The 13,329-nt window shown below is 40.4% G+C and overlaps 2 protein-coding genes across 5 annotated transcripts in view; one reads left to right on the top strand and one right to left on the bottom strand.

The window, feature by feature from the left end:
* Positions 1 to 13,329, bottom strand: part of PRKG1 (protein kinase cGMP-dependent 1) — a 1,402,246-nt gene that overhangs the window by 1,348,066 nt on the left and 40,851 nt on the right. The window lies entirely within an intron of this gene.
* A1CF (APOBEC1 complementation factor) overlaps positions 1 to 13,329 on the top strand; it is a gene marked incomplete at its 5' end in the record, with an annotated part of 48,578 nt that overhangs the window by 17,547 nt on the left and 17,702 nt on the right. For both annotated transcript variants that reach the window (XM_079899918.1, XM_079899917.1), the window contains 3 exons: positions 1,469 to 1,599; positions 6,499 to 6,737; positions 13,032 to 13,196. In XM_079899918.1, coding sequence (XP_079756044.1) covers positions 1,469 to 1,599; positions 6,499 to 6,737; positions 13,032 to 13,196 — 535 coding nt within the window. The remainder of the gene's footprint in view (positions 1 to 1,468; positions 1,600 to 6,498; positions 6,738 to 13,031; positions 13,197 to 13,329) is intronic.

The raw sequence follows: 13,329 nt of genomic DNA, 5'->3' as shown, positions 1-13,329 counted from the left end.
GAATAACACAACAACCTGTCTAAAAGAAGATATTGCTTCAACTTTGAAATGTTAATATGGTTTTATAAAGTGTAAGATTTTCACATTAAAAAATATGTATGTCATGGCTCAGCCGTGTCCCCATACATATTGATCCAGAATAAAATTTCCTTCTACAAATTTGAATGCAATCAACAAGATTAATAACATGGTTTTTCAAAGTCACTATATAATTAAGGAATAAGTTTCCTCAGTTTGAACTCCAAATGATGTTTTGCTACTAAACCCAAAGTTAAAACAAAAATACAAAATTAACATTTTCGATAATTTACCACGTGGTGTTTAAAATTCCTAGAAAATTTAATGAGAGTTTAGCTATTTCTTTTCCTAAATCAGCTCTGTGTGTGTGTGTGTGTGTGTAGTTCAGCTGTTTCAGAACTACTCTTAATTTTATACAAACAACGTCACTTGGGACGTGCATAAATTACAAGGACTTAATCCTATAAGAATCTTATATACTGAACATGAAAATGAGCACCAAGAAACACTTGAAATGCAGAGATGAAACATGCTTGAACTCTTTCCTAATGAGCCCAGAAAAAAATAGGCATCCATCACTGAGTACCGTGGGGTGGCGTGGGGCTGACCTGTGGGTCAGACACCACTGACGTAATAGACGTAGCTTAATGATACCTCTTCTCCCCACTCGTGTCCCTCACGTCTGTGTGGGCCACCCGTCTTACAGCAGCCAGCAATAATGAATTGCTGTGTCTGGATTATAGAGAACAGTTGGGGTAGCAGGAGGGAATAGTATATAAGCAAAGCAGAGGAGTTACAGTGAGAGGGATAGAGTGAGTACACTGCTACCATGGAGGTGCTGGCCCTGGATCAGTTGTGTTAAGACTAGCATTTACCTTCAGCCTACAGATGGAGAAAACAGGGCTCCCAGGACCATCCTCTGAAACACACCTTCTATGTTCACCTTTATATCATGGTAGGTGGAAAAGATAGCTAAGAAGTCAGTTTCACAAGGCTCCAAATGAGTGTTCTTGGTTTTCATTTTAAACATCACTGGTGAGTATGACCAAGTAAAGATAAAAACTACGGAGGCCTCAGAGGCCAATGTAAAGGGCAAGGACAAATCTATCAAGAAATTGTACTTCTGATGACAAATGTGTTTTCTGGTCCCTAAGATATCGTATAAATCCCCAGATAATTGTGTGATGAAAGGTCACTTGCTCTGCCAAAAATATACATTCTGGCAACTCCGGCTGAAATGCCACTTGTACATGTTTTCTTTATTTATCCTGACTTTGCCCATGAGTCAGATAACAGATCTCAACCCAGCATGAAAACATGCAAACTATTATACATGGGATGCAAATGCCAAACACGGCAGAGACTTCAGAAAATGTTGTGTATGCATGTGTGTGTGTTTTCATTTGGAAGTACAAATGTATAAATATGAATTCTCTCTTATTACTTGTAGATTGGTAAAATTTATGAGATGAGAATGATGATGGATTTTAATGGCAACAATAGAGGATATGCATTTGTAACATTCTCAAATAAACAAGAAGCCAAGAATGCAATCAAACAACTTAATAATTATGAAATTAGGTAAGACCCATCTTTCCTAGATTAAAAGTGAATCAGACAATGTACCTTTATCTGTTCTTCCATCAAGTTTATCTAATATAGTATATGCAAAATATAGCCAAAATCAGAAATAAAAGGTTAGTTCTTTTTCTTGGAAATCAATTTAATGAAATGTTTATTTAACCATCACTATGTAAGGTGCCAGACTAAGTTCTGTGAAATGTTCAAAGAAGCAAAATTCATTGATTTATCCATTTCAAAAATATGTGCTGGACACTGTTGAAAATATTAGAAGTATCAAGGTACACTTTCCCACTCTCATAGTGAGCAATCGGATGTATAAGATTATTTAAAAGAGTTTGAAAAAATAAAAACCAGGAAATGGGGTAAAGTTGTATGAGGAGGTTGCTACTCTAACTTGATGTATTTAAGAAAATACTCTTCCGGAAAGTAAAATTTGATCTGAGACTTGAATGAAAACAATCTGCCATGACGGTCAGACCTGGAGGAAAATCCTTTCAGAGAAAGAACGAACAGCAAGTGCAAAGGTCTCAAAATGAGAATAAGCATGATGTGTTAAAGGCACAGAAAGAAAGCCAGCCTTCGGAACAGAATAAAGAGAGGAGGGTTGAAGGCAATACAGCTGGGGAGTCTTATATTTCATCATTAAGAATTCGGATTTTATTCTAAAAAAAAAAGGGGAAATTACAGGACGTTTTAATCAGATTCATGCTTTTTTACAACATTCCATTCCTCTGACTACTAAGTGAAGAATGGACTGTAGCAGGGTAAGGACTGAAAGAGGGAAGGCAGTTCAAAGGCCGCTGCTGTGTCTAGAACTAGATGGGAGACGGTGGTGCTTGCATAAGGGGTTAGTGGTAAAGGTGGTAAAAAGTCAGATGTGTGATATATTTTGGAGGTTGAATAGACAAGACTGGCTAAATATTGGATTTAGAGTGTGAGTGGATTTACAATTTAGGGAGGAAAATTAGGATTTTGGTCCAAGTATGTGCGGATGTGATAGTGTCATAGATGGAAAAGGCTGGGAGAATAACAGGAAAACATGAAGAGCTCTGTTTGGGACAATTTACATTTGAGATGCACATTAGACGTCCCAGGGGAGTTGCTGAGGAGGTGATTGTATGATATTGGAGTCAGGAGAATGGTCACGATTGGAACGTAAATTTGGGGGTCAGCCAAATATAGGCAATATTTGAAACCATGGGATTAGCACAGGGTTCCAGGACATAACTGACCCTATACAATCAATAACTGGTTTTTATAAATTGACAATACATGAAATTGTCTACGTTCTAAAATCTAAACCAGAGGGAACTGCCATAAATACTTTCTTAAGGAAGCCCAGGGCCACATGGAAGAAAGATTAGTGTGTTAGATGAAAAAGCAATAGCTTGGGGTCAGATGGGCCTCAGCTGAGTGTCAAAAAATGACTTGACCTCTCTGAGCCTCAATTTCCTCATCTATAAAGTGGGAATAATAATACTTATTTCATAGGTTTATTATGGGGATGTTATCAAGATTTCAATATGTTTAGCTTAGTGTTTGGAACATAGTAATACGTCAATAAGTGATAGAACTCTTACATATTAGCACATTCATTAATTCTGAGATGCAGTCTTTCACCTATATTTTCTTCCTGTAATAGAGATGCACTTTAAAACAGGGAATCTTAAATTAAATGAATACAGAGAGAGTAGATTTCCTGTCATTAGTTTTCTCTCACTTCCTATAGGTTCAAAATAAGTCCTGCATTATCCTTGTAATTCTGCAGTCAGTCAACTACTGGGTCATTTTTCTTAAGCCCCTTAGCCATGAAAAGATTGATTGGACTTGGCAACTACTAGTAGCCTAGTCATTCAGTACCAGGATTGGATTCTGGAACAGATTCTTGGAAAAAACATAAAGGAGGCTCCCCTTCCACACATGCCACCATGGATCCAAAAGAGCTCCGATATATGGAAAATTTTTTGGTATGAGAATCAGGAGACCAGAGGTCTAGCCCAGGTTCCTTTGGACAAATCCTTTGACCTCTTTCAGCATCCGTTTTATATTATCACCTGATCACACAGAGTTATTCCGAGCATCCATCATACGAAATAATATATACTGTTATTTTAGAAAGGGCTATAAAAAGCTATATTAAGACATATTAGTGATGCTTTCAGGAATTAGAAGATTCTCCATTCCTTGGTCTTTCATAGAAACGAAACATCTTAATAGCAAAGGTTATTCTCAAAATAGCTTTTAAGTTGAGATGGATGTAGAATTGTTTCTGTAGGGAATCAACAAAGTTCGGTGAATCTACTTAATACATTGTTACACACTGGAGCCGGTCAAGACTTTCTGAAAATAGATGGGGTATGAACAATGAACACAAGCCATTAAAAAGTAACAGTATCCTCTCTGTGAATTTCAATGTCTTCATCTATAAAATAGAGACAAAAATATACCTACCTCATGGAGGGGATTAGGAAAAATAAAAGAGATAATGCAGGTAAAGCTCAGTGCCTGACACATATCAGATGCTCTATAAATGTTTGCTGATGGTTATGATGATGGCAGGAGGGTGCAGAAAAGGAAGAGGAAAAATATGACAAAGCATTTGGAAAGAGAAAGTTGGTGGCCAAAATGCCAGTTACAGTTCAGGTTGGATGCCAGAAGCAAGGTGAAGGCACAGAGTGACTTTGGATTTTAATGAGTAGGATAAATGGAATGTGAAATAGCAGAATAGACACCCCAGGGCCAACCTCACCTACTTCCACTCTGCCTTGGATGTTGTCAGAGAGAGAACCTTTCTTGTAGAGAAGAGGTTTGTTTGTTACCTCTTCTTGTTACAAACCTTTGGTTTGTTTTTAGCCACTGTCTCTGAGGGGATAGATAAGGTTCTTAGCCGGAAAAGACCCACAGGTGTCATATCCTCCTCGTCATCAAATATCCACTGAGCATCGTCTAAATGCCTGGCTTCTGGCGACATTAAAGTCATGTCCTCAGCTTTTGAGGGAGAGTTTTTCGTCTCCAAGCAATTCTGGGATTCGCTGACAAATCACATAGATTTAAAAACAGGATATGGAGGCTCTAGGCGCCCCCTACTGGTAACTGACCGGCCCCCGAATGATCAAAAATATAAACTTCTAAATAAATAGTATCTTGGAACAAAAGGTTTAAGTTAAAAAAGAAAAAAAAACCCTGAAAGATCACTTTATCGACCCTTCCCTCCCCCCAGAAAAAACACATTGTTAGGACAATGTTCAACAAACGGAGATGGACCTGTTACATATCTGATATGCGGTCCTTAGTTCTTCAACAGAGCACAGAAGACAACTGGGACAGGGTGCAACCTGGGTGAGAACACCTGCCACACAGCTGAGAGCCACTAGTTCCGAGAAATCAGAGCAATCTCCCAGTCACCTGGCTGAGCACTTTTTATTCAGGAGGAATGAGTGGTTTCTGTTAAGCAAACTTTACCCATTTTTAATAACTTTGAGTTATTACAAAAGTCACATGGCCTAATACACAACACACAAAAACAGCCAAAAAACAGTAATAAAAGTTCAAACTGTTCCTTCATTACCCTATTGCCTAAAGAGAATCACCATGTTGAATTTTTATAGTCTTTCTAGATTTTCTACAGTTTTAAGCAAAATGGCTTTCTCATATACTCATTTTACATTTTTTTTAAACGCAGCAGCATAGTGTGAACTGGTATTTTCAACCATCAAATACTCTCCTACGTTACTATGTTTATTGACCACAGAGCATCCTATGTTATGAACGCTCATCTTTTATATACCAGTGCATCCCAGCCAGGAGCAATATTGTCCCCCTAAGGGACATAGAGAAAGATGAAGAGGCATTCTTGGATGACCTAACAGGTGGCACTTGGCATTTAGTGGTCAAGAACCAGGGATGACAAACATACCACGGTATACAATGAGGAAATGTCCAGCCCCAGAGTCAGTCACCTCAGCTGAGATACATTAAACCAGTCCTGCACGGTGGACTATTTTGCTCATTTCCAATTTGGGAGCTATTGTAAATAGTAGCAGTGAATAACCTTACACAAAAATGCTAATGCTCATCTTTATTTCTAAGGACACTCCCCTAGAGGGGCATTATTTGGCGAAAGGTTACGCACACTTAAGACTTCTGATACATTTTCCCACATGTCCCCCAGAAAAGTTGAACCAACCTACACCTTGCCTACGAAGGTATCCACCAACTGGCTGATAAGCAACACTGCACAGTGGAAGAAACAGGGATTAAACTGAATCCAGAGGCCAATTTTAACTCTCAAAATCCACAAAATCTTAAGCAAGTCACTTAATATCTTGGAGTCTCAAGCTCTTCAACTGTAAAATGGAAACAATACCTATTCTGCCCATCTCACGGGCTCCTTGTGTCGGCCAAATAATATGTGAAACTCTGTTCTGTGTAAGGGACTATCTATAATAATGATCATGTCAGAATAGCTTCTCTATTTGGTTGGAGAAAAAGGGAGCACCAGGGGTTGCAACCTCAGATACCTCCAGGGCAGGATACAAAAGTACATTGAGCCAGGTGTAAAGACCTCAGGATTGACGATGTATTAGGGAGTGTCCAGGATTCACAATAACTAGTGAAATCTACATATACTCTAAAAACAGCAGACGCAACTCAGTTTCAACTATTTTTTTTCTTTAAAAATGCAGAACCAAGGTTGACAGAACTTCCAGTTTCTCAAAAGCAGCTACCACTTTCCAAAACCAGTTTAAACACTAAGACGACCAAACGTTCCATATCTACAGGCCATATCAGGTCCCGGCCTGATATTTTCAATTCCAATATATATTTTCATTTTTCCGTCTTAAACCTTAATCAAGCAAGGACTCTCCCCAATCAAAATCCCTGCTGTTTTCGCAGAAATGGGCGTCTGTTAGGGGTTTGTGCCAGCGTGGACAACTGCCGATTATTTGTTGGGGGAATCCCAAAAACCAAAAAGAGAGAAGAAATCTTATCAGAGATGAAAAAGGTCACCGAAGGAGTTGTGGATGTCATTGTCTACCCAAGTGCTGCCGATAAAACCAAAAACCGGGGCTTTGCTTTCGTGGAGTATGAGAATCATCGGGCAGCTGCCATGGCCCGGAGGAAGCTTCTGCCAGGTTAGGACCCCTCCTCAAAGAGGAGACTTCTCCACTCCCGTCCTGCCTGCCTCAGGCTGCTGTGCTCCTTAGCAAAGGAAACAGAAGCCTGTTGTTCGGTTTTTTTTTTTTGCTCTTTATCTCTGGTTACGTTACATTTTTTAAACTCTCGGTCTTTCTTATTTATCTCACAGTTGATTCAGCTCCCTGAAGTTTTCACAGATTGGGTTCTGAAAACTATTCACTTCGTGCATTAAATCCAATGTATACTGCACAGGAGAAATCCAGAACTTGAAGTTATAGCAACCCTATACTGAATCTTTAAACTGAAGAATCTCCCTAAAAGTAAATTTATCAGTCAACAGTTATCTTTGTATATAGTTTTTGTTATCAGGCTTATTAGAAATAGGGTATATGTTATCCATTATAATGTAGAAATAATAAATATGCAAGTGATACATTATCCCAATGACAATTAAAATGACGTACTTTTTTTTTTTTTTTTTTTTTTGCGGTACGCGGGCCTCTCACTGCTGCGGCCTCTCCCGTTGCGGAGCACAGGCTCCTGACGCGCAGGCTCCGGACGCGCAGGCTCAGCAGCCATGGCCCACGAGCCCAGCCGCTCCGCGGCACGTGGAATCCTCCCGGACCGGGGCAGGAACCCGTGTCCCCTGCATCGGCAGGCAGACTCCCAACCACTGCGCCACGAGGGAAGCCCAAAATGACGTACTTTTATTATAACTTCCTAGTGTCTAATAATTTGTCTAATTTTAGGTAATAGAAATAATAGCTTTCCATAGAAAGACACCTTAGTTATATGCTACAACCACGAGGTAGGTCCTATTTGGTCAACAGCCATAAATTCCTGGGTTTAGAAGACTCCACCAAGACACTGCCCCACTAAGATAAACTTAGGAAAAATTATTGAAAGTCCTGTGCTTGTTATAAAATATTTCCCAAACTTACACAAAGGTATTAAAATGAATATTAAAATGATAAGTATGTCAGGAATGGCATATTGAACACACTGGAATCAAGGATTCTCTTAAGCACTATGGAAGTCACCAGAATCTAAAGCAAAGCAAAACAGCAACAAAAACACCCACATTTATTTTTATTTTTTAAAATAAAACCAATAGGAGTAGCCCTCCAGAAATTTTCAAAATTGAAAGATGGCTTCTGAGCTTGGGGAATATGTTTTAATAATATTTTCATGAAGGCAGCTTAAAGTGAAAAAATATGAGATATCCCCCAAAATGGCTGAATCTATTGGGAGGTGGACATTTTTTAGATTCAATATAATATTATTAATATATTTTATACATGTGTAATAGTATTGCTATAAAACATAGGAAAGAGAAATTTTGCAAAGACTAGGGAAGATGAAATCAATATTTAAAATTTTGACAGTAAAAATGTTTTGATCTGAGGTGGATATTTTTAATGGGGAAGCTTCCATTCACTACTTCTTCACTACCCAAGCGGTCAAGTCGCCTGACTCACAGGTGCACAGAATCACTAGAACTCCCCACGCTGCTTACCTAGCCTCTCAGTGACCTGAACTTAATATTTTGCTGTCCTCTTCAACATCAACAATTCTGCCTTCGAAAAGTGCCTCCTATCCATCTTGTTCTCAGGTCATCACTGTAGGCTAAACACATATATTCCCAACCTTGGATTATTTTTTTTCAAGGTCTCCTAAGTATTCTCCCAGCTCTGCTTTCTCTTTGATGCCCCCAGCCCCCCACCTCCCCCACCTACTCCATCCTAAACATTACCACCAGAGTAGTGTTCCTAAAATAACATATCATCCTTTCCACAAGTTCTTCCAAATAGTAGGAATTCAATCTCTCCTTGTTAAGAGGCTGAATGATGTCACTCACTCATTAGTTCAAAAATATTCACCAACTTGCTGCTGCATATGAGATAAAGCATAAACCTCTGAGCTCGTCATTCACTCGGGGCCCCAGTTCTTTTCAAACAATTTGGACCTTCTTTTTCACGATAAACACCCTCCTTTCTATCAGGACAAACTCAGTGGCCTAGACAACACCATGCTCGTTTTTTGTATCCTTTATTTCGAAGGCTGTATCCCCTCCTAGAATGACCTGCCCCTCCCCATCTCTACTGACTCACGGAAGTCAAAGCCCCAGCTTAGCCACCACTTCACTGAGAAACCAGCTTCCACTATTCCACCCCACATTAATCATTTTCCTCCTTCATTACCTGTAAAAACAAATACGTACAATCATTTGGGGGATGGGGGAGGATGGCAGTGAAAGAGGGTCCAAAATGGGAGAGAGAGTTTTCAGCAGCCGGACAATCAGTGTTCCTAGGGAATTAAAACTTCCCGTCAGCTTCCCTTCTTCAAAGAAAACAGCACACTGACCCACAGAAAGAGCTTCTCTTTACCTGAGTTGAACTGACTAGGCCGGGCAAGGCTGAGCAGCTAGGCGGCAAGAATTCTCAAGCACCGTGTTATGCTTCCACCCAAGATCCTGAGTTCTCCCTACAGATGCTCTGGCCAGGACGCAGCAATATATAGGCTGCCTCACTCTCCTCAGGCATTTTCTCATCCTCATCATGATGTGAGGCAGCCCCGCCCACTTTGCTTGTTGCCCTTTAAGTTGGCCTCAGCTGGTTGAGTTTCAGTCCGCTGGAGTTCAGTCAGACTGCCTCATCAGCAGATTAACAAGAGGCGGTGAGTAAGCCAGCCAGAGCAAACTGCTTCCTTTCTACCGAAGCCTGAGAGTAAAATCTATTACCCATTTGGACATCTACCTATGACCTCACCATAGATTAAGCAACAACACAGGATTTCAGTAATGGGCAATCCTCTGGAGACCCCAGTTTGAATGGACAAGGAGAGCTTTAAGAAACGTGATAAGCAAGGACCACAAGAAGCTTTTCCTTCTTAATTGATCCAGACTTGAAGACAGAGAGAAAATTGTGGTCTAAAGTGGCATATTGCCTCCCACCACCTACCTCCTCCAACAGTGGAAGCTCCCTCTTGACATTGCGTCTTTACTGAGGTGTACGTAGAACAAAGTGGATGCATCCAGTTCAGGCATTATCAAAGCATTCTAAGGATACTCTGAAAAAAAGTTCCAACAGTGGTTTGCAATCTTAACCTCCATCAGAATCACCTGGAGGGCTTGTTAAGGCATAGATTGCTGGCGCCCCCAACCCCAGAGCTCCTGATTCAGTAGGTGTGGTATGGGCTCTGATCATTTGCATTTATAACAAGTTCCCAGGATGCAACTGCCCCTGAGACCACAAGTTTGAGATCTGATCATCTAAATCAAGGGTGGCCCATGGTGGGCTACAAATTTGAATCATCTGAAGAGGTTTTTAAACAATACCAGTGCCCAAATCAACCTCTAATCAATTGAATCTGCTTCTCTGGGGGGCGGCGTTGGAGCACTGATATTTTAAGTTTTCCAGATAATTCTGTTGTGTAGCCAAATTTTGTGATCCACTGCTAAATCTATCAGCTAATGACACTAGCCACTCACCTGCATGGGAAGTAAATAGCAACACCTGGGGAACCACTCAGTATGGAAACATTTATTGCGTCTACAATGTAATTTGCTTTCTTCTAAATGACAAAGTTCTAAAAAAAATCATACCTAATTTGAGTGAGTGACACTATTCACATTGGACACAAAGAACGCATATTCTGAGGAAACTATACTTCCCAAAAAATAGATCAAAAATACTCAAGAGGAATGTACATTATTGAATTATCATCTAAAAGCGATAAATTAAGTCCCTTTTTTTTAAAGTTTTAAATAGGTGGGTTTTTAAAAATTTTTATTGCCGTATAGTTGCTTTACAATGTTGTGTTAGTTTCTGCTGTACAGCAAAGTGAATTAGCTATATGTATACCTATATCCCCTCCTTTTTGGATTTCCTTCCCATTTAAATCACCACAGAGCACAGAGTAGAGTTCCCTGTGCTGTACAGTAGGTTCTCATTAGCTATCTATTTTACACATAGTAGTGTATATATGTCAATCTCAATCTCCCAGTTCATCCCACCCCCCTTTTCCCCGTTTCGTGTCCATACATTTGTGCTCTACGTCTATGTCTCTATTTCTGCTTTGCATATAGGTTCATCTGTAGCATTTTCCTAGATTCCTCATATATGCATTAAGGCATCACCTTCTTTTGTCTTCACAACAACCCTGAGAAGCAGGTACTTTTATGAGCCCCATTTTACAGATGAGGAAACTGATGCTTAGAAAGGTTGTTTCCTAGCCAGGATCATTAATCTGATATTTGAACTTGTCTGACTTCAAAGCTCAAGTTCACAAATCACTTTCCAACACTGACTTTCACAGGGATGTTTATGGAAATCACTGCTCCCTGCACCTCCTCTCACTTCTATCCACTTTAACCTTTTCCACATCTTCAGGCCTGTGAATGACTTACCGTGGTCCCAGTCTGGAAAGGCAAAAGCCAATGGGCTAGAACAGTGTTCTCAATTTTGGCTGAATTAACTGAGGTGCTTTTCAAAATCCTGAGGCCTAGACCACTTAAATCAGAATTGGAAAAGAGGGTCCAGAGGTCAGTGATGAGATGATTCCCAGGGGAAAATCAAAAGCACTGATTTGTAATATTTTTGGATTTCTATACTGTTAACGCTCCCACTGTGGCTCATTTCAAGCCACCAAGGTGACATCAATTGACTCACAAAATTCTGAAAATTTAACAGTCTATTCTTGCAGGTAGAAAGGACCTGAGTCCAGCACACACAGTGGAATACATATTTTTGTAAGCTCTTCTACTGTGGGGCCAAGATTGAGAACCACTGAGCTACAGAAACCAGAGTCACCTGGGAGCCTTAGGGTTTTTGGGATAAGACCCTTAGTAAAGTCTATGTAAAGCATAGAAAGGAAGGGAATGGAATAAAACGGAAAGGAGATGTAGAAGGGGAGTGGAAAGGAGGGGGAAAAGAGTGATGGAGAAAACTATCGTCTGGGCTACAAGGCAGAACAAGGTAGCCAGCCAACTGGGATAGCAGGAGCCAGCCTCCCGCTAACTCACTGGGATTTGCTAACTCATTAGGATGCATCTATCCTTTGTTTGAGTTTTAGAATGTCAATGCCACAGATGCTTTCATTGACTGGTTTTTGTTTGTTTGTTTGTTTTTTGCGGTACGCGGGCCTCTCACTGTTGTGGCCTCTCCCGTTGTGGAGCACAGGCTCCGGACGCGCAGGCTCAGTGGCCATGGCTCACGGGCCCAGCCGCTCCGTGGCATGTGGGATCTTCCCGGACCGAGGCACGAACCCATGTCCCCTGCATCAGCAGGCGGACTCTCAACCACTGCGCCACCAGGGAAGCCCCAACTGACTGTTTTTTAAGGAATAAAAAGATGCATTTTGATTAAAAATACTTGCCTCTTGTGTAATATTTAAACATTTCCAATCAAATTAAGAAATTGAGTTGACCCTCACCCTCCTCTCATCACTTCAACATGGATCTGTACTGTGTAGGGGTACGGGGTTGAGTAACAAAAAACAAAAGGGGGCAGTGGAGAAGTGAAATAGATCTGGGTAAGGTATCCTCTCAAAAGCTCATTTCCTCTTCTGTAAAATTGGGAAAGTCATTCCCCTCCCCACAGAGTTACTATGACTGAGAGAATATGGGAAACACACAGTGGAGTGCAAGACAATAAATTGCAGTTATATAGGAATATAAATATATATGTAGTCATGGATAACAGCTACCCTTTCACGATGAGTTCAATTTCCCATCATAGACTCTTCATTGCTCTTTGTCTTAATTTGGAAAATAATAATAACTTTTTCTCCAGATTTCTGAGTTGTCTATGTTCTGACAAAGCGAGAATTAGGAGGGAATATATTTGATCAGAGCTCTGACCGAGTGTAAGCGACCGAAAACAAACTAGGGGTACCTGAGCCCTACCCACCCTTCACATGCACCATTTTTGGATGGCTCAGTGGTGGTACCTAATCACTCAGATTCCAACCGCAGCACATATACTTCCTAATGACCTTTCTAATGCTTCAGGAAGCTAGACTCTATGTCTGAGCCCTAAATCCATTCTTTTCCTAAACCACGTTCGAGTTCCGTTTATACCCTATCATTATAATAAGCCTCTTGTCATACAGAACTCCCTTCTAGCCAGGTCTTATTTGAAATGTCTCTTAAAATCAATAATCACCTCTTTTAATATTAGTCTTCTTGCTCAATCAAGACCTCAAGGTTCAATTTAAAAGTCCATTAGTATGAACTGAGATGATGTCCTAATTTCTATATAATTAATCGTACTTGTGATCTTTCTCAACAGGAAGAATTCAGTTATGGGGACATCCTATTGCAGTAGACTGGGCAGAACCAGAAGTAGAAGTTGATGAAGACACAATGTCTTCCGTGAAAATCCTATATGTAAGAAACCTAATGCTATCTACCTCTGAAGAGATGATTGAGAAAGAATTCAACAATATTAAACCAGGTAGGACATACCAGACAACACTACTTTTTCAAAACATACTTTAAAAACACTTATGCTTGGGCTTCCCTGGTGGCGCAGTGGTTGGGAGTCCGCCTGCCGATGCAGGGGACACAGGTTCTATCCCTGGTCTGGG

The sequence above is a fragment of the Stenella coeruleoalba genome (genome assembly GCF_951394435.1).
Source record: "Stenella coeruleoalba genome assembly, chromosome: 16".
NCBI lineage: Eukaryota > Metazoa > Chordata > Mammalia > Artiodactyla > Delphinidae > Stenella > Stenella coeruleoalba.
Note: the sequence above shows the minus strand (reverse complement) of the source record. Positions and strands in the feature narration are given on the sequence as shown.